The following is a 22,529-nucleotide window of genomic DNA, read 5'->3' on the forward strand; positions in this document are numbered from 1 at the left end:
TAGTTGAAATTATGACATGACCGGTAGTTAAATGTTGGTATGATATTATAAGGGAGGAAATATGGGAAGGTGGAGTTTTAATATGACTTATCTTCCAGTGTTTATGAAATTTAAAAAAAAAATATAATATTTAATGATGAAATGACAAATTTAATATTTAGTTGACTTATTAATTCGTCAATTTTTTTTTAGATTAAATTTAGCTTAATTTTTATTACTACTATTATTAATATATTGAATTTTATATTTTATGTTAAATTATATGTTTTTGGTAATTTTTTAACTAATTTAAGTATATTAATCTATATTATTTTCTAAAATAATTAAATATATTACTATAAAATATAATATAAATAAAATTCTCTAAAACGTTTCATATAAATAATTCAGTTGGTGAACTAAAGAAATACCAAATAAGATTTAAAAATAAAGTCCTAAATTTAAATATAAAAAACTAATATAACTGTTAATTATTATTTGCTTATAAAAAGTTCACAAGCCTTTTTTGTCTTAAATTACTCGTTAAAAACTTAAATAATAATAATGGTATAGAATTTCATAAAAATACATTGTTTTTAAACAAACTTTTAAATTTGATAATTTTTTATTAAAATAGGACTATGTTTTAAAAGTAAATCTATGATAGATAATATGAGACTCAAACTTTATGAATAAAACTCATGTATTACATTTCATAAAAAGAAAAAAAAAAACCTCATGATTACAATACCTAACCTATTCTCATTCATAATAGAGAGTCATTAATGCATTTGTTATTGCATAAAGATGGGTAGAAATTCCGTTCCCACCTCAGCCTCTTTATTGCAACCGTTTACTTTACAATTTACATATCTATATCTACTTCACAATTTGTCTACATTATTTTTATTAATAAAATTCAATCTAAGTAAGAAAAACTTTAGATTCATTGAAAACTTACACATACATTTATAGTTGTCTACAACGATACTAGCGGAAATTAAATTCATATTTTCTTAGATTTAAAATTTATCTTCTAGACGTTGACATTTATAACTTGACAAATATGCCATACTTAGTATTAACTTTTCAAACTCAAAACAATGTGCAAATTCGTGTGAAAATAATATTAGACTATCTTCTATAATGACCTATTTGTGGTGCGAGAATCGCGTAGTAAACAATTATAAGCAACGTAGATTAAGGTGTATAATTAATTTATCACTTTTGGTATACTACACTCGATGTTTCAATCATATTACTTGCCTTTTGCTTGTTATTATGATCATGTAATGTGTGCACTCAACTGAAATAATTTATGTATTATCGTCCCCTTTTTAGTTGATTATTGTTACTTTTATGTAAGATTGCTTTTTCTTTTGGTTGATTATTGTTTCTTTTATGTAAGATTGCTTTTTCTTTTGGTTGATTATTAAAATAATTTTTTTATATTGTGAACTAATTTCAGTCGTTAGATTATTAATTAAAAGTATTTATTTTTTATTATAATTACTTTTAAAATCACTCCTATCATATTTAAATAATTTTGATGAACTAACAATACAAAATATTTTACACTAAAAAATTATAGATGACAAAACGAATTAAGTCCGTTGAATCAATCTATGTATCTTATTATTTTTAACAGGATTAGTTGGAAATTTAGACTTTTTTTATTTTTATTTTCTATTTTTTCAAACTCAATTATTTTTTTCGTTGCAATCCAGTAAATAAGGACAAATCTAAGGAGGGGTAGGCATGTCTCGAGCCCTTCCGTTGGTATTATTTATATATACCATATAAGTTTAAATAGTTTTTTAGTCTCATTATTTTAACTTATTTGTAATTTTGGTTCCTCTATTTTTCATTTCACAATTTTAATCTATCTATTTTAACTGATTCATAATTTTAATCTATTCATTTCTAATTTTGCAATTTTGATCCATCTATTTCTTAAAATTGAGACATTTTGTCCCACTTGTAATTTGTGTCTCTATCTTGATGAGATGACATCATTAATATAGTTAAGTGGAAGTCATGTCAAATTTTATTAATTTTTAATTAAACAATACATTTTAAATAAACTATTTCATTTTTGAAACTCAATTAAAATATTTAAAATAAACTTAAAAAATTAATATCATTAACAATCACACTCATTATTTATAAAAAAAAAGTTTTATCATAAAAGGAATTCAACTTTCCTTCTCGATATTATAATTTCCAATTATTTATTTATATTTTTTATCTTTTACTTAAATTTCAATAGAAAAAACTATTTTATTTAATTTTAAAATATTAAATATTGATATGACTTCTACTTAATCATATCATTCAAGCTACATTATCAAAATTAATAATCAAATTTATAGTTAAGATAAAATATATCAATTTAAAAAAATAGAGGGATCAAAATTAAAAAATAGAGATCAAAATTATGAATATGTTAAAATAAGAGGATCGAAATTAAGAAATTAAAAATAAAGAGATGAACATTACAGATAAATTAAAATAAGAGGACTTAAAAACATTTAAGCATGTTATATGCATATATATATATATATATATATATATATATTTATTTATTTAATTTATTGTTTAAGTTTTATAAATTTTGAATCATGATTGTTTATAATTAGTGTTGTTTCTTCACATCTTAATGGACTAAAGAAGTGACTACAAGAGCAACACAAGTTTGATGTGAAGAAGAAAACAGCACTTTAGAGTTTGAGATGAGGAAGAAGAAGATGGAGAGTTGTGAAGAGAAGAAAACCAAAGAAGACGATGTTTTTTTTTTTAATAAAAAATATGATGAATTTAATTTGGAAATTCAAATATCTAAATCCTAAATTTTCAAAAATAAAATATTAATTATATTTTTGAAAAATAAATAATAAATAAATAAACAAACATAAATTTATTAATTCAAAAATGTCATCTTATTTAAAATATCTATTAGTCAAAATACAATTAACCTAACTGGAAAAACCATAAATAAATCCATATGGAAAATTTTGCAGAGACTATGAATGTTTTTTTATAAGGATATATATTTAACTTTAACAGAAATATATTTAATTTTAATATAATGAAATTAAATCACCACCCAAGATACCATAACTTAGTACCCATCAAAAGATATAAAAAAAATGAATTTTTTACTACTACTTTTATTTTTAAACGAGGAATGGGTTGTGTCCTTTTCGTTAAGCTAGAGAAAAACATCATCATCATCACCAAATAAACCAACGTGTTTTAATTTATCCTCAACAAAACAAAAAAGATACAGACATAGAGACACAGATTGGGTTAGTTAGAGAAACCTCGGATCCAAATTGTTTTTTTCCACTCTCATGTAACTCTTTTTGTCTTTTTTGATTGAAAGCTAAGTTTTTCTTTTCCCTTTTTTGTAGATAGATAAAAAAGTGTGCATGTGAAGATACAACAAAGTGTTTCTTAAGCACACAGCAAAAATCTATGTCTCTGATACCTGAAAACACACACTCTCTTCAATCATCATTGCAATTCCCATTTGGTGGGGTTTCTGGGATCTCAATAATCTCCAATGTGGCTTCAATTAGGTCTTGAGATCTTCTAGACAATGGCATTGTTTCGTAAGTTCTTCTATAAGAAGCCTCCTGATGGCCTTCTTGAAATTACTGAAAGGGTTTATGGTACGTTTTTCTTATTGTCTCTTTTTTTGTTGATTTGAACAATTTTGGCTTATTTTCAGTGTAAAGTTTGCATTTTTAGGCTTTTTGTGTTGTTGGGTTGTTTTATGTTTGGCTTATTTTGTAGATTTGGAGTGAATAATGGGAGTTGTATACTTTTTTATTATGTTTGCATTTTCACTTTGCAATGTGTAATTTTTATTATTATCTAAAATCTAAATGCTAGTTGTTCAACCGGCTGTTGATATTTTGGCCAAGAGGTAAGGATTGTTCCAGTTAGAATTCAAACTCTTGTTTTCTCGAACAATTTGACCTTAACTGAGCTCATTAACCACTTCAGCTCAGCCATTTGGTTATATATTATCTTGTTTGAAACTGAGCTGAATAGATGTTTTCTCTTTTTATGACATTCTTATCTATTTATTTGCTGGAGAATTGAAGGTAAAATTATTGGGAAGAAGAGAGTCTTTATGAAGCACAGAGCTAATTAATTTTAAAATAGATTAATAAAAAAATTTCTTTGTGGAGTTAGTATTAAGAAATTATGATGCAATATTGTTCATTGATGATGATTGAAAGTGACTAGTAGTGATTGAAAGAAAACTTAAGACTTGTGTTATGTTTGCTTCATGACTTTATAGTGTGTGTTTGGATCTATGTTGACTTTGTCAATCTTGCATTCCAATGTCTTTTCACCGTTATTTCATTGAAGCTACAAATTGGAGCTGCTACTTGGCTGCACGACTACACTGTGGTTTCGTCAAAATCCAAACACACCCGAAATCTCTTAGTATTTGGGGCTTTTGATTTTAGACAATTGCTACTTTTTTGTTTGTTTCACATGTTTGGCACGCGCATTACTTGATACATTTCATTATCTCAAGGATTTTTTGTACTTCATTTGTATTTGACTGTGATTATTCTGTTGTTTCACTTGTAGTCTTTGATTACTGCTTTACCACGGATGTTATGGACGAAGACGAATATAAAGTGTATATAGGAGGAATAATTAGGCAAATTGGTGAGCACTTTCCCGATGCTTCATTTATGGTGTTCAACATGAGAGAAGGAGAAAACCAGAGCCATATATCAAACATTTTGTGCGACTATGATATGACTGTGATGGATTATCCTAGACAGTACGAAGGTTGTCCGTTACTTACCATGGAGATGATCCATCATTTCTTGAGATCAGGTGAAAATTGGCTTCAACTTGGTCATCAAAACATCGTCTTGATGCATTGCGAACGAGGCGGGTGGCCAGTTTTAGCGTTTATGCTGGCCTCACTCTTGATTTATAGAAAAATGTATACAGGGGAGCAAAAAACACTAGACATGATATATAAGCAAGCGCCTCGCGAACTTTTGCAGTTGATGTCACCGTTGAATCCATTACCTTCACAATTGAGGTATCTTCAGTACATTTCAAGGAGAAACGTCGGTTCGGAATGGCCGCCTCTGGATAGGGCGCTTACGTTGGACTGCGTGATTATAAGACAAATTCCTAATATGGATGGAGAGGGTGGCTGCCGTCCTATATTTAGGATATATGGACAAGACCCTTTTATTCCTGCAAATCGGACTCCCAAAGTTCTCTTTTCCACTCCAAAAAGGAGCAAACTTGTTCGACACTACAAGCAGGTGGTACTTCATTCCTTTTACTCAAATTTAATACGCTTTTTTACTTTTCAAGCTGGATCACGAGTCGTGATGATGAAGCCTTTCTATTTAGTTCTTGCTACTTATATTGAGATGTTCCACTTCCTTCAAATATTTGGTTCATTATCTTGATTCTCAACCATAAATGATGCTGTGGAGTTCCGTTAATGAATTAGTGTATACATGTATTCCAACAAGAAGACAATATATTAGTTCATTCATGTGATAATCCAGTAGAAAAGAAATGGTATGTGAAGACATCGAAAGTCGGCAAATGTTTGTATTAATTGATGTAGTTGACTTCTTATGATTTGCATAAATACAATTGATAAAAATCCACATGGTTAGTAGTTGACACTAATGAACTCGGTTAGAAGCAAAAAGTAGCTTCATTATTTCATCATGTGTCTCTATCTAGATCCTGCCTCCACATGATTTTTGAATAAAGAATTTGTTGTTTTCCCCAATGTCCTTAATCAATTTATTTTTTGGGTTCATATTTGTTACAGGATGATTGTGAACTTGTCAAGATTGATATCCATTGTCATGTTCAAGGCGATGTTGTACTTGAGTGTATTAGTTTGGACAGTGATTTGGAACGTGAACAAATGATGTTCCGAGTGATGTTTAATACAGCATTCATAAGGTCAAATATTTTGATGCTTAACCGCGATGAAATTGACATGTTATGGAATGCTAAAGATCACTTCCCTAAAAATTTTAGAGTAGAGGTATCTCTCTTTCTTTCTATGTTTTAGTAAGCTATGGTTAGAGATAATGCCAGCTTAATGTTCATAAAGTATATGTTGTGTTTCTGGTTGAAGGTTCTTTTCTCGGATATGGATGCTTCGTCTTCTGTTATTTCAATCGATATGCCTAATATCGAGGAGAAAGAAGGCCTACCTGTTGAAGCATTTGCTAAAGTTAAGGAAATTTTCAGCCATGTTGAGTGGCTAGATTCGAAGACAGATGTAGCGAGTATGCTCCAACAGATCACAGCATCAAATATCCTTCTCGAAAGGTTGGACAGCGGGGCATCTGCTTCACCAACCTGCTTGCTAAATAAGTCATTGTCTGGAAGATTTAAATTTGATTCAAAGACACTAAATGAAACAAGCAATCTGAAATATTCCGTTCATGAGGAACTTTCTGAGTCTCCATTGAAATCATCTGAGGATGCTCCCATGGATAAAATGATTGAACCATTAAAGGCATTGTCAGAGGAGAAAATCAATACTCCTGCAAGTTTAGGTCTAGCGAACCAACCGAGTCACTCATTCGATATGTCAAAAGACTCAGATTCTACTAAAAAGGAGACTGAATCATCAAAATCCAAAGAGTCATTGGAAAATGGTCCTGAATTTCCTACTTTTATGGCTAAAGTGGAACAATCTATCCCCTTAATTGAACCATCAGTAGATGAAAATTCTATGGAAAGGAAGACTGGATCATTGGAATCTGAGGAAAAGAATATTGAATCATTAGAACCGAAGGCGGTATTGGAAAACAACACAATGTTTCCTGCATCGGTAGTTCAGGAGAAACAATCTATTCTCTTCAATGAATCTTCTACTGGTGCAAATTCTATGAAAGATATTGGACTGTTAGGATCAAAAGAAAAGGAGACTGAATCATTAGACTCAGAGACACTGTTGGAAAACGATATCGGATTTAAATCTGAATCGAAGACTGTGCCAGAAGTTGATATAAGAAGTTCGACTTCGGCATGTCAAGAGAATTTTTCAGTGTCCTCATTTGAGGATGCTACTATGGAAAAGAAGAAAGAGCCTTTAGATTTAATGGCATCACCAGAAAATAACATCAAGACTCCTGAAATGAAGATTGAATCATTAGAATCAAAGGCACCGGTGGAAAATGATGGTAAGTTTCCTATTTCTACGGATGAACCATCCATGCATGAAAATATAATGAAACAGACAATGGAGCAATTAGAGTCAAAGGAAAAGGATATCAAATCATTAGAATCAAAGTCAGTGTTGGAAAATGATACCAAGTGTCCTCCATCTATGTCTCAGGAAGAACCATCGATTCCCTCAATTCGAACATCGACGGATACAAGTTCAAAGAAAACAATGATCGGAAAATCAGAATCAACGGCGTTGTCAGAAAATGATATCAAAAGTCCTACATCCGAGGTTCATAAGAAACAAAGTAGTCCCTTACTTGAACCTTCCATTGATGAAAAACCAATTAAAAAGAAGATTGACCCTCAAGAGTTGCAGGTTTCTCTTCAGCTGCCAACCCAATCTAAAATAATTTCTCCCCGGATGCATCAAGCTATTCGATCTGCTTCGGTTTCTTATTCCAACTCGTTACTAGGTTCACCTGTAGGTACCTCAAGATATCGAAGTGCACCATCGGCTCTCGGAATAACATCCGTGTTGCAAGATCATACACCAATGGATATCAAAGAAGTCGATCATGCAGAGTCGATATCTCCTGCTTCAGACTCAAAGGTGCCAAAGTCTGTAGAACCTAGTTCTACAAGTATTCATACATCATCATCATCATCACTGGCATTGCTTCCATCTTCGCCTTCAAAGTCTTCAGTTGATCCTCCTGCTGCTGTGGAAAAGACTTTCAAACCCCTTGTTCCTATTCCTCCTCCACCTCCACCTTCACCTCCTCAACAAGAGTCTAATTCAATGCATGATAAAAATCAGATATCATTTGCTATTCCTCCCCCTCCCCCTCCTCCACCACGCTCTTTCATTCCTGAAACATCCCTTTTCACTGTCAAAGATTCATTGAAAGGTCCTCCTCCTTCACCCCCACCCCCACCTCCACCACCACCTCAACAAACCTCATCATCTTCAATACCTCCTCCTCCTCTTCCTCCTCCAAGAAGTGTGAACAACTCTGCTGCTATCTCCGGTCCTCCTCCACCACCTCCACCACCACCTCAACAAACCTCATCATCTTCAATACCTCCTCCTCCTCTTCCTCCTCCAAGAAGTGTGAACAACTCTGCTGCTATGTCCGGCCCTCCTCCACCACCTCCACCACCACCTCAACAAACCTCATCATCTTCAATACCTCCTCCTCCTCTTCCTCCTCCAAGAAGTGTGAACAACTCTGCTGCTATGTCCGGCCCTCCTCCACCACCTCCACCACCACCTCAACAAACCTCATCATCTTCAATACCTCCTCCTCCTCTTCCTCCTCCAAGAAGTGTGAACAACTCTGCTGCTATGTCCGGCCCTCCTCCACCACCTCCACCACCACCTCAACAAACCTCATCATCTTCAATACCTCCTCCTCCTCTTCCTCCTCCAAGAAGTGTGAACAACTCTGCTGCTATGTCCGGCCCTCCTCCACCACCTCCACCACCACCTCAACAAACCTCATCATCTTCAATACCTCCTCCTCCTCTTCCTCCTCCAAGAAGTGTGAACAACTCTGCTGCTATGTCCGGCCCTCCTCCACCACCTCCACCACCACCTCAACAAACCTCATCATCTTCAATACCTCCTCCTCCTCTTCCTCCTCCAAGAAGTGTGAACAACTCTGCTGCTATGTCCGGCCCTCCTCCACCACCTCCACCACCACCTCAACAAACCTCATCATCTTCAATACCTCCTCCTCCTCTTCCTCCTCCAAGAAGTGTGAACAACTCTGCTGCTATGTCCGGTCCTCCTCCACCACCTCCACCACCACCTCAACAAACCTCATCATCTTCAATACCTCCTCCTCCTCTTCCTCCTCCAAGAAATGTGAACAACTCTGCTGCTATGTCCGGCCCTCCTCCACCACCTCCACCACCAAGACACTTTGACACCACATCTAGTGGTTCTACTCCTACACCATTAGCCCCGCCACCACCACCTCCTCCTGCTTTTGCAAACCAAAATTCTCTTTCTAAAAGCTCAGCAAATGTTCCACCTGTACCTCCACCTCCTTCTCCTTCTGCCAATGGATTATTAAACTCCGGCACTGCCGCACCACAGTCTCATAATGTACCTCCAATTCCTGGACCACCCGGAACCGTGCCTCCTCCAATTCCTGGACCACCTTCGGGTGCATTCGGTGCAAAGGGACGTGGAATGCTGCGAGCTAATTCAAAAACTCAGACTAAAAGGAGCAACCTTAAACCTTACCATTGGTTAAAGTTAACAAGGGCCATGCAAGGTAGCTTGTGGGCTGAGACACAAAAACTTGATGAAACTTGTAGGTATGAATTGTGTGTTAAGACTTTTCTGAATTTTAAGTAATTTGAGCTTTTATGAGTTTTACTTACCCTCTTATTTTAACTTTTCGGTGTTAGGGCTCCAGAGTTTGACATGTCAGAACTTGAGCGACTTTTCTCTGCAGCTACTCCAACTAGTCATGAAAAAGGAGGAAAATCAAATCGCCGTTCGGGGCAAAAACCTGACAAAGTTCAACTAGTACGTTTTTTGTTTGAATTTCATTAATACCTGTCCAGCCCAATTTCATCTTGAATTTTTGGTCTTCAAGGGTAAAAAAAGGTCCTCTTTCCATTCTAATGTGCTACAGATAAACTCATTATTCTAATTTTCAAAATAATTTTTTTTAGAAGTTGACATTTTTAAATAACTACATTCCATTTTACTCCATTTTGTTCACCGCCTTTTGTCAACTACACAAATGTACGTATAATATTTTTTTCAACCATAGGAATTAAATGATAGTTTATTTTCTTTTTAGCTAGTGAATTGATTTTATTTAGGCCTAAATCTCTTAGTTAATTTCTTGTCAGGATTTATAGATTTTGAGCTCTTGATATAATATTCATGTCATCTTGCAGATTGAACTCAGGCGGGCGTATAACTGTGAAATTATGCTTACAAAAGTCAAAATCCCATTGCCTGATTTAATGGTGAGTTATTTCTGATGGTATTTGTTTACAAGTAAATGATATGAACAATTTTTTATTCGAGTTTCTGTCCCAGAGTCCGATCACAATGAACGGTTGATTCTCAATCACTATTTAAACCTTCTTAATTGATAAGTTCATTCATAATGGAAACATGCCCATTAACAAATGTTTTCTCGCATGCTTTATACTATTGTCTTTCAGGGTGCTGTTCTTGCATTGGATGATTCTGTGTTATACGTTGATCAGGTTGAGAATCTCATAAAGTTCTGTCCGACTAAAGAAGAAACTGACCAACTCAAGGTATCAAACCTCTTTTTCATGTTGACCAGAACTTTGTGTCGTGAGGGAAGCATCGATAACTTAGCAACAATATATGTTTAAGCCGTAATGACTCTTTATATGCAGGCCTATACTGGAGACAAAGAAAACTTGGGGAAGTGTGAACAGGTGAATGGATTTTTACCGCATTTTACTCTTTTTTCCCTTCTTAGAGAAACTTCTTTTGTTTATGTGGCTGGTCATTTTAACTCTTTCATTTTCATTTGCTTTTTTTCATTTTGTGATAGTTTTTCTTAGAATTAATGAAAGTTCCGCGAGTGGAAAGCAAGCTAAGAGTTTTCTGTTTTAAGATGCAATTCAGTTCACAGGTCAGAGGACAACCGAGCAATACTTTTGGTTATTAAATAATTATGTTTTCCCGCCTTTAGAAATTTAGCTTTCGTGGTGCACTTTTTGCTATATATGTAGGTTATAGAGCTCAGAAGGGACTTGAATATTGTAAATTCTGCATCTGAAGAGGTAAGTCATTTATATTTTTCTTTTAAATTTTCTATTTCCTAAGTCAACATCCTTTTCTCTTCATATTTCGTTGTTATGTGTATCAGATAAGGAATTCAGTCAAATTGAAAAGAATCATGCAGACCATTCTTTCTCTCGGTAATGCTTTGAACCACGGAACTGCAAGAGGTGAATTGAAGCTTTAGCATTTTCTGTTTCACCATTACAAACCATTCTTTCTCTTTATATACACACACTATACTTTTTTTTTGGAAATCTAATATGAACGTTTCAGCTAGTCTAAGTCATGACTCATGATTTATGTGCATTATGTAGTTAGTGTTCGCTTTTTGTTTGGTCTTTCGATGACTAATATTTTATTGGAAAGCAGCACCACATTAGTCTAAATTGCTTTCTTAATAGCTGGTAATGTATGTGATTACTGTAGGTTCTGCTGTCGGGTTCCGATTGGATAGTCTTCTTAAACTCACTGATACACGAGCCCGAAACAACAAAATGACCCTCATGCATTATCTTTGTAAGGTAAACACTCATTATCGCACATTGTGCGTATGAAACCATGAAAGTTGATCAAGGCATTATGTCCAGTCCAACTGTTTCCAGTTAAGAGATTATATTTCGGCATGTCACCTTCCTGTGAAATAAGTCATATAGTAAACATTTTTATGATGATAGGTTCTTGCTGAAAAGCTTCCGGAACTTTTAGATTTCCCCAAAGACCTGGTCAATTTAGAGGCTTCAACCAAGGTATCTTTGTTTATTCAGCTGTTATATCGTATGGTTCCATTTTATTCTCATTTGGATGTATGTGCATGCCGAGTTACAAGCAAGTATTCCATTCCATACAGGTACAATTAAAATATTTGGCAGAGGAAATGCAAGCTATTAGTAAAGGACTGGAGAAAGTAATTCAAGAACTGTCTGCATCGGAGAATGATGGACCTGTGTCAGAAACATTCTGCCAGGTACAATCTATATCAGTTCATCTAAATGCTTCAATCAGACTAAACTTCTAAATTCTAATGTATTTGGATCAATATATGAATATGGAAGCTTGGCTTAGGCTACACAAGCCGCAACAATCAATGTCAATCTTTCTATGCTTAGTATTAATATGCTTAATATATAAAAGAATATCATTACTTTAAAATAATAATTTTTTTTCACTTGGTAATGTTCAGATTCTGAAAGAATTTCTTAGTGATGCTGAAGCTGAAGTGAGGTCTTTAGCTCAGCTTTATGCCAATGTGGTATGATTTGGTTCTTTCCTCTTTAGCATAGTTTTGTTTTTAAAGGTCGAATTCAAGATATGACGAATGTGTCTGAAATTCTGAATCTGGATGCATCAGGGTAGAAATGCAGATGCATTGGCGCTATACTTTGGAGAAGACCCCGCACGTTGCTCATTTGAACAAGGTAATTATCTATTTGTTATCAGTTTATATTATCATTTATCTGTTCCACTTTGTCTGGTGTTTTCTTTGTTAAATAAATTGTTTTGGAATTGGTTGTGGAACAAGATGAAAATGGCAATTATGATTTAAAGAAAAGCATTGTTTCAAATTAAGACTCACCATAGAAACCTTTGTGGTTTTCTTATTTTTCCCACACTCTATAGTTGTATCTACTCTTCTCAATTTTGTGAGGATGTTCATCCGAGCACACGAAGAAAACTACAAGCAGATTGAATATGAAAAAAAGAAAGCAGTGAAGGAAGCAGCAGAAAATGAAAAGTTGAAACTAACTGCTAGAAATGAATCTGAACACATGATGAGGACCATCAAGAGTGGAGATATTCAATAATCATATTTTTTTTACAAAGAGCCTCAAGCTAATGGAAAGATGTTCAACAGTGATAAACTTGCCATCTGGTTGGATGAAGAAAACAAACAATTTTGTTGTTGGTAGCATTGACATTGATGATCACCACCATAGGACTCAAGTTATATATTACAAGAAATGAATGTTCGCGTCGCTGAGGATTATATTCATTTTTAAGCAGTAAGCATTCTAAAACCTCATTTTATGACTTACACCCTTCGTAACAAAATATATTAAAAAAAAGAAAACATACCTGATTCAGATAGGTGTATTTTTTAACTTATACTGTATTTTGTTACGGAGGGAGTATTGTTGAGATCTATACAACCGCATAGTCACAATGGTGTTTTTTTACCCATAAGGTAGAGTAGCATTTAACTTTTATTTTAACTGAGAGCACTTAGAGGCACCAATGCTGAGAATTTTCAGTTACTGCACTTATGCTACATGCATTGATTAAGACAAATGCTTTGTAAATATCAAGGTATTGGTTAGTATACAAGTTATACATTTTACTTAGTCATTTTTTTTTGTTAGACTTTTCTCATTTAACAATTGCTTTTTTTTTTTCCTTCATCCTTTTTGCGCCATGTAATCAAATGATCAAACAATATTAACCATGTGATTCGACTCAAGCGGTTGATGAACTTTAGTTAAGGTCAAGTCAACCGGGAATATCCATGTTCGAACCCTAACTGAAAATTTTAGGTGAGACATTAATTACCTCTCAATCGAATTTTGTATTATCAGAATTCTTTTTCCCCAGATACAGAGGGTTTAAGACAAAAAAATGTGATCAAACAATATTAAAAAGCAAAGAAAGTAAGATAAAATGCTAACATATGGAGTACAAACTAAATAAAATTTCCTCACTTTCAGTGTTACCAACCTACCATATTACTAAACTAAAATTTGTCTTCATTAGCCATATTTTGCTGCTATCCAAGTACTTGAGTAAATCTCTTTACACTTATATTTTGGTTTTGAGGATGATAATAAGAAGCATTAATTTCACTCCTCTGAAAGATTCAAATTGAGATTTAGACCTTGTCGCTCATGTTGACCGGTAATGGTTTGCGCAACTGCTTCAGCTAATGCTGCAGTGAAGTCAGGATCTTTGATTAAGGAACTTGCAAATTCTTTGATTTTGATGTGCCTTCCATAGCCACACTTTTGCATGATATCCTCACAAATTTCAGTAGATGATTGAGTCCAATTATCAGAAACAACAAAGTCAGTGTTTATGACTTCTGTGTCATTTAGTGTTGGTAGAGGTGATTTATTATTAGCTATTGATGATGGAACTTTAGGTGTGGATGAAGATGATGGTCTTAATGACTCATGAGGGGAAACATGGTTGTGTTCTCCATCATAAGTTGCAACAATGATAGACCTATCATGTATGCATTTTTGTACCTAAAATGAGTAATTGAAGTAAGGCTTGAGTCTCTTTAAACAACTACTTTTTTCTTAGAATCATTCTTGAAAACACCAAAGAAAAATTTGAAACCATATAACAACCTTGCAATCTCTCTTGAAATCATATACATATCAATATTGAATATAATAATTATTGTGAAAAGAAGAAATAGGTGACAATTTTAACTGAAATTTTCAAGGTTTTGAATTGTGATCCAATTATTCAAGTTCCAATGTCAAGGTTTAAAAAACATAAGCAACGATATTAACAAAAGTTATATCTAGTTGAAAGGACCACTCGTTCGATGATTCATAGAGGCTTATATAAAGAAACATGTAGGTTTACAAAATAATTAAATTTAGGTCAAACTATATATGTCAAATTCGTTAATAAAATTAGACTAAAACAACCACTAATACTTTCACCTACTTGACTACTTTTTAACATATTTTGAAGTGTTTTTGACCTAAGTAATTTAACCTAAATTTTATTCTTTTTGTAAATAAAGAAAGGTTTGTATTGGAGTATCACGATTTCAATTATAACTAGATCATTCACATTTAGCTACGATTTTTGACCTTATTATAATCTATATACCTAGCTTATAATACTAGACTTGTGATTGTAAAAGTAAAACCATTGATATTTCTATACCAATTCCCTATTATGTTATCATAAGTCAATTTGTAGAGTTTGAACTATATATTTTACCAACAATCGGCTAATAACCTTTAACATTAGTTATACAATGCAATAATTGTGAGACCCTTAAATCTAACAATTTCATTATTGTTTAGGGGATCCGAACATATAAATATACATGCATTATTAATTTGTGTCTTCAAAGGTGTAGTCTAATAGTAAAAGTACTAAATAAATTTAGGATATGTATATATATAGTATATACCTTCTTTTTTGCGGGGCAACTAGGAGCTATGGAGCACCTGAAGTAAGCTCTAGGAGAAGCATTTTCTTTGGTTACCTTTTGCCCATACTTCCTCCATTGATATCCATCTTGTATCATCTATATTCACAAAGTAATATTTGTATAAACAAACTAATTTTAAAATTTGAGTCTTTTAAAGTCAACAATTTACTTTAAAGGATAAAATAAATAATCTCAATCGTCGATAAAAAGTTAATAATTCATGTTACAAATAATATACATATGTAAAAAAAATCACGAATGTATTAAAATTTCAACATGTAATTGATTTTCTTATCAATAATTGAGATTATTAATTTGTCTATTCTCTTAAGTGAATTTATCTAATTTTGCTATAGTTTTAGATCAGTTGATAAACTTGATTTATTCATGAGATATCAATTTAGTGATACAATTTTAAGATTGTAACTTCAAGAAATATAATTCAAATTTTCTCTATAACAATTATAAAATGAAAATTAATGTTTCACTTTAAGTAAAGATAATTTTTTCCTTCTCGGTTTTCTAATTTTTAATAAATTTAATACACAACAAATTAGTGATGTTGAGGCATACCAAACTATCATCATTAGGGTGGGTTTTGACAAAGACTTGTAATGACTTTTTTGTGGTGGGAAACTCTTGTCTTGCTCTTTTGGTTGTATCAAGATTAGGTACTAACCCAATTTGATTTGAACTTATCCCTTTTTGTTCTTCCTTGTTGATCTCTTGAAGATGGGACTCAAGTTTTGTGCACTTGATATTCATAACTTCAACCATGAACCTTAGAGTATTGTTCTCCTCTCTCACATGTTGTATCTCTAATTGAAGAGTTTTCACCTTAACAAATAAATTAAAATTATTATATGAACTTTTAGAATTAAATAGCTGCCTAAGTATATTTTTCTAAGAAAAAATTAAAAGACGTTCACTAGTAGTTTCATTTTTCAATATGTATATGTTTCTTAAATATCAAGAATTACATATTAAAATAAAAAATAAAGGGCACAAAAATAAAATAAAATAAAGGGCACCGAGAATTTATACATATGCAATAAGTTAGGGGTATAGAAAAGCATGATATATTTAAAAAAAAAAAACATGATCGAGTCAGAAACAAAAGTAAATAATAAGAACCAAGTTAATTACCTTTTCATCCATTATATATAATAATAGAATGGAATATCTGAACAATTTTCAATCACAAATGAAACGAATTTATCTTCTTATATTGGTTACGCATAAGGGTTATAAGCTAATAAAAATAACAATTGATGGAGGGCCCTTATTTATATAAAATTTAGAATGTAATTGAATGGGGTGGTTGAAGAGTTAAAAATAAATAATATAATTATTTTATCCATCACGTGTGTAGGGCCTTTCTTATTCCGAGTAGTTCGTAGTAAATTGTTCAATTCAAATTCACATGTTAGAAAAATCCAGTGATGGGATGTATATAACAAGTAATATTATATAATATTTGTCATTATAGTATTTTATAATATTTTTTTGACGGATTTTTGCTTTGTGATATCATCCTCATGACATAAGCTTGGTTAAACTTTTTTTTTTTCCGTTTGGAAATAGATTTTCTTTTTGATTTTCCACCATAATGTCCCCAACGTGTTTATGGGGGTTCAAAGATAATTAATACACTCCCAACACGTCTTTGTTTTATTATGTGAGTTATTCTATTCGTTGTTTTTATAAGTAGTATGTCGTGGAGTGATATTTAACTATTATTTAGAAAAATTAGTGATAATCGACGTTATTTAAAAAATAATAATAGTTTGTGAATTTTTTATTTTATTTGAATAAAACGGTGACATCATAATTGTCGATTTAATATAAAATATATATTTATTATTTTACTTTTATCAAATCAATATCTAATTTATGAAAATAAATATGATAATTAACATCTACCTCTAAAAGACGATGTCGATAATTATTAAAATTTTAAATATTTTTGTTGAACTGCAATTCATATTAAAAAATAATTTCATTTACAATAAATAACTCATTTAATTGTTTCGCATATATTTAAACAAATATATAATAAATAAAAAGTAAGAATTTTATTTTTGTTAAACTACCCTGTATCATGTTAGTGTGGAAGGTAGTGAATTCACAGTAAGGGTATTGCTAATTTCTACAATTTCAAAGAATAAAATGCATGATTTCTAAGATTTTATTTAATATTTTCATTTTTTTAATAAATGTTCTAAATGTATGTAATATTAGTGTTAATTAAATAGTATAATTAAAAATTAAATAAACTATTTATTTTGAGATATTTTTTAAGAGTCTATCATAATAATTTATATAATAATTTATATGAATGATTTAAGAGATAATTTTATTAAAAGTCAAACATATTTAATAATATTTAATGATTGATAAATTAAACTTTTTTTTATAAATTAATTTTTTTTAAACGAGTGACAAATAATGGGATAATGGCGCGTGAGTACATAAAAAACAAATAAAATGTTCCCGATGATGTCAATGTCATGAGTCATGAGTAGTTGAATTTCACGTATCTAGACTATGAGCATTGAGGGGACATATCCATTGAATTGGCTTAAATTGTGAACAAGACAAAAAGAAACGAGTGCTTTCTCACAAAGTTAAAGTTGCCATTGGATCACATTTAATTTGTGGTCGATTACCTTAATTACTATATATATATTTTACTAAAACATAATATTTATTTATTTAAATTAATAAAAATTATATCGATTAAAAACTTTACAATTTAAAATAGTTAAAATTTGAAAGAATTATAAATTTGTAAAAAAACTTATAACATCCAGATTTATAGCATATAAACGTAAAATATTTATAAATAACATACAAATATAATAAAATTGAGGTATCTAAAATATCACTACTTAAGAGTTGTAACGTAATGACGCAAAAATCATTTGATCTGTTAATCTGAATTAAAAAATACTGTGATAAGATAGAAAAATAAAACGCCACACTAAGACAACAAATAAATACAACGTCACATTGAGACGATTAAATCACGAAAAAAACACAAAAAATAAATTAAATAAATGTAAAAATAAATGATAATAAAAAATAATTTAAAGAAGTAATTTCAAATTAAAAATTGACCTTAAATAATCTCTCTTAAATAAGAAAATAAGAATCTATCAAAGAAATCAAAATGTAAGGAGAGCATAGGCTCCTATGTCATGTTTTTACTCTCATTACATCTCCATTGTAAAATATACACTATTCGTGTCATTCAATTGTTTCACTTGTAATTAAACATACTTATGAATTAAAGTTTACATTAAATTCGTCAAATATTTTTATGCATTTTTATTTATATTTGAAGTGGGTGGAGGGAATACGGTGATATTCGAGTTTATATTAAAAGAAGTCTTTGTTTACATTTGAGAAATTATTCTTCTTTGAATTTTCAAGTTAGGAAAATGTTGAATAGTAAACAAATAAAAATAATGAAAAGAAGATTTAAAATCAGTTTTTCTTATATTTTTTTTATTTTATTTTATATTTTTTACTAAATATAGAGATATTCTTTAATATATCTCTAATAAATTAACAACTCATTATTTTTATATTTATTTAAATATTCACTTAAAGTTACTCTCCAAGAAAGTATTTAATACAATCCTCTAACGTTACTAACTCACACCTAGCTAGAACTAGTATCAATTCTACCCGTTGCATTCATAAGAAAGCATAAAATAATTTTATAAAAATAAAGTAAATAAATTAAATTATAAATTAAATTATTCTTTTTTATCATTTGAGTCTTTTTATTCGCAATTTTGCAAAATTATCATTTTTCTTAGACTTGGAGGTTGGACCGTTTTTGCATGTCAACAATAGTTTTCCATTGCTTTATATGAAACAATTCATACTCTAGTGTAAGCGTATTAGTTCTAGCTCGTTCGACCCTCGTGTGTCATCTCTATATCCCATATTTCTTGGACAGTTTTATAATGATAAACTCTATAATGATAAACTCTACAAATTTGAACCACTATATGCAAAATAAAGACAACCCTTCAAAACTTGCAAGATAGCACTTAGAGTAAATCTCGTTCTAGACCTTAAAGAAACTCCTTCATTCCTTCAAGTGACGTCAATCAATATACATTCGATCACCAATTTCTAGAATAATCACCCCAACAAGAGATATCTCATCTCTTTATATTTCTCACTAAAAAATTCACTCACAAATAAGACTTGAATTAGAAAAAGTGTTTAATCTAGATTATGCTTTTAATGCATGATAATTGATGAATATGTGAAAGTATTCTTGCCAAAAATGAAGTTTCAGATTAGTATTTAAAGAGAACATGAGTTAGTTGGACAAAGTTCAATGCATCATAACTGTCAAAAATTATATGTAGATCGTGTGAATCAATTCACACAAATCTTGAAAATATAGGATTTGATCCTAGAACCATGTATTTCGGTTCACAAGAGTGTATATCAATTTAAAAAACCTCATGAAATGATGTAAGTTGATTCACACCATGCGTAAATCAATTCACAAGATTTGGAACATCAAGAATGAGTTCACAACCCCTGTAAATCGATTTATAAACATATAAGTTGATTTACAAAGTTTAAAAATCATTTAGGAATGATTTTTGATACATTTCAAGACATATCAACATTATCCTATTATGCAACTAAAGTTATGCATCATAAAATATGATTTTCATATGAATTTTTTTTTTTTGATTCAGGACATTTATTATAAATGTTGAGAAATGATAATCAACAAAGACTAAAAAATCTAACACACCATCTAACTACATAAATCTAATATTGACATGTATCAAATTACTAAATCTAAAAAACTTAATATTGCAATACTTTTGGACAAGAATATGATCTTTTAGAAATATAGGTGGAGTTATAGCTTATAAGTAGCTTTAAAAAAGATACAGTTGCACAACTTTATTTTAAACCAAAAATTAATCAGGTCTTCAACCCCAAAAGGAACATAATTTCAACATACTTTTTTTTTCATTTTCATTTTTTATATACATCCTTAATTACAAGTTTTTGACACTGCAGCCTCTCAGAAAAATCAAAGAAAACAACATAATTTATACTCAGTGCATTAAAGCATGTCAATTCACAATTTGGCCTTAGAAGTCTGATCCTAGAATTCTTCCTGAAATAGCAGTGGCAAGTGCTGCAGTGAAATTGGGATCCTTTGTCAAAGAATTAGCCATTTGTTGAACCAAAAAATGTTGCATAGATGATTTTGGAACATTATCAACCAAGTCATCCTTAATGGTTGGACATGTCTTTTGAATAATTGGTTTAGGTGAAGAAACATGAACTGAAACTACAGGGGATTCTTCACTTTGACTTGACACCAATGACATTTCAGATTTTTTATGACCATGATTGTGTTCTCCTTCATATGTTGCAACTAGTATTGTAGGGTCTTCTAAACTTCTTTGTACCTAATTGAATGCCAAAATCTTAGCAATTGTTTGGTTTAAGAAAATGTTCTACATTTTTATTTCTTATTTTTATTTTCGATTGTAAAATTATCCTCTACTTTTCTTCGGTTAAAATAAGTTACTTTCATATAAAAAAATAATCTAATTATTTGCTATATAAAATTTCAACGGCTAATTTCACATCACACAAAACAAGAGACATTTTTAAAATTCTAAGTGAAATCAAAAAAATATTTTCTCAAATCAACTAGATTAAGCACAAAAAAAAAAAAAATTATTTGCGAGTTGAATTTTGAAAAATTACCTTCTTTTTAATTGGGCAGCTTGGGGCATGGGAGCACCTAAAGTAAGCTCTAGGAGATGGATTATCTTTAGTAACCTTCTGACCATATTTCCTCCATTGATATCCATCCATCACATACTTTATAACCAAAAATAAAAATTAAAAAATAATCATAGTTAGTATTAGTGATTAAACTCCATAATTTACTTAACTATAATATACTCCAATTACAATGATTTTATTTTATATTTTTATATTTTGTTATAGATGGAGTAAATACAAAACTACACACAACTATTGAAGTTGTTGAAAAAGTAAAATTTATAAATCAAAATCATAAGAAACTTACTAAGCTATTATTAAATGCTTCTGTCTTGAATAGAACCTTGTAAGCCTTATTAGGAGAAGAGACATCTCTACAGGACCTTTTGATTAGTGATTCATCATCAGTAACATTGCTACACTCATTATTAATATTAATGCCTTTAATACCAAATTTTCTCTTTCTTGATTGTTGTGTTTGATTTTCAAAATCTTGGTTCATCAATTGGCTCAAATGTTTTTGCATAGCTTCATAATTCTCACACATGTTAGTCAATGTTTCATTCAGCCTCTTGTTCTCACAATTGAGACGATTCAACTCTTCAACCAAAACTTCATCCTGCTCACAAAATATATTATATACATATACAATTAGAAAATATTGAATTAACGAGGAAAAAAAAAACGAAATTGAAATTCAATAATAAAATAAATAAGACTTTATGTAACGAAATAAAAGGTGTATTTTAATTTTTTTTCATCATTAATTTTTGTAGTTAATTCAATTTTTTCTAAGTAACTATATAAGTATATACAAACCTTGTGTATAGAAGGAACATTAAAATTAAGATTGAGTGAAGTATCAACGCATGTTGAGAATTCCATTGTTATTGTTGCTATTTTGCTGAAAGAAATTAAAATGGTTTAGTCCAAAGTTCGTGGAGATATATAGTTGTTAAATGTACAATACTTTAATTATTTTTTATGGTGGGAAGGAAAGTTGGACGAAATGAGAGTGAAAAAGTCATAAGAAAAAAAATACTTCATCATTAATATGTCGTCATCTAGTTTCGTCATTTGCCTTATGTTTGTTGGGGGGAAAAAATAAGCATAGGAATAGAAATAAATAATAATTATTTGTCTTGTAAGAATCAATCTCAAATAGTAGTTGGAGAGACATTTTTTATTCTAGAGCATGTTTGAACAAAAATATTATTATTTGTTTTATTAGGACTATTTTGTGGGGATGTATAAAAATATGATACAAACCATTAACTCATCTTATTATAGTAAGGTTTAGCCTAAAATAATAAGAGAGATAAATGGAAGACAAAGTAAAAATTAATTTGAAGTACACGTCTTGTCCCTAAAGAATTTGAGGACATGTGATATTAATTCTTAGTCATTAATTTTTTAATTTTTATTTACAATATACACTCTAAAAAAATAATTTTACTTCATTAATTTTTTTGAGACTCCCAGTTATAATTATATATTCATGAAGTGTCCACTTTCTACAGATTCATTTATGTATTTCAAGAACTTGCGTTGTGTTCAAAATATATTGCAATTAATTATACTCAAACTTATTAAATATCATATCAT

General features: G+C 30.8%; 2 protein-coding genes across 3 annotated transcripts; one reads left to right on the plus strand and one right to left on the minus strand.

Annotated features, from left to right (window-relative positions):
- The first annotated feature begins 3,134 nt into the window (after positions 1–3,134).
- LOC101501499 (formin-like protein 18) lies at positions 3,135–13,322 on the plus strand. 2 transcript variants are annotated; one of them, XM_027333813.2, is made up of 18 exons: positions 3,135–3,287; positions 3,393–3,653; positions 4,591–5,291; positions 5,819–6,040; positions 6,134–9,501; positions 9,595–9,715; positions 10,096–10,167; positions 10,369–10,467; positions 10,573–10,614; positions 10,734–10,814; positions 10,915–10,965; positions 11,052–11,133; positions 11,393–11,487; positions 11,641–11,712; positions 11,814–11,930; positions 12,147–12,215; positions 12,315–12,381; positions 12,584–13,322. In XM_027333813.2, exons 2-18 carry the CDS (start codon positions 3,581–3,583, stop codon positions 12,766–12,768), a joined length of 5,517 nt encoding a protein of 1,838 aa, XP_027189614.1. In that variant the 5' UTR covers positions 3,135–3,287; positions 3,393–3,580; the 3' UTR covers positions 12,769–13,322. The 2 variants fall into 2 exon arrangements, 1 of the variants encoding a protein (XP_027189614.1); XR_003472491.2 differs by lacking the exons at positions 10,573–10,614; positions 10,734–10,814; positions 10,915–10,965; ... (5 more) ...; positions 12,315–12,381; positions 12,584–13,322 and having other exon boundaries at positions 6,134–9,497; positions 10,369–10,438.
- Positions 13,323–13,506: 184 nt separating this feature from the next.
- LOC101508870 (probable WRKY transcription factor 40) lies at positions 13,507–21,857 on the minus strand. Its single transcript, XM_073367658.1, has 6 exons — positions 21,744–21,857; positions 21,232–21,543; positions 20,904–21,020; positions 15,708–15,971; positions 15,114–15,230; positions 13,507–14,202 (listed from the first exon to the last, which is right to left on the minus strand). The coding sequence occupies exons 1-6, from the start codon at positions 21,807–21,809 to the stop codon at positions 13,798–13,800; spliced, it is 1,281 nt and encodes a 426-aa protein (XP_073223759.1). The 5' UTR covers positions 21,810–21,857; the 3' UTR covers positions 13,507–13,797.
- Positions 21,858–22,529: the final 672 nt, after the last annotated feature.

This window comes from Cicer arietinum, chromosome 4, assembly GCF_000331145.2.
Source record: "Cicer arietinum cultivar CDC Frontier isolate Library 1 chromosome 4, Cicar.CDCFrontier_v2.0, whole genome shotgun sequence".
Lineage (NCBI taxonomy): Eukaryota > Viridiplantae > Streptophyta > Magnoliopsida > Fabales > Fabaceae > Cicer > Cicer arietinum.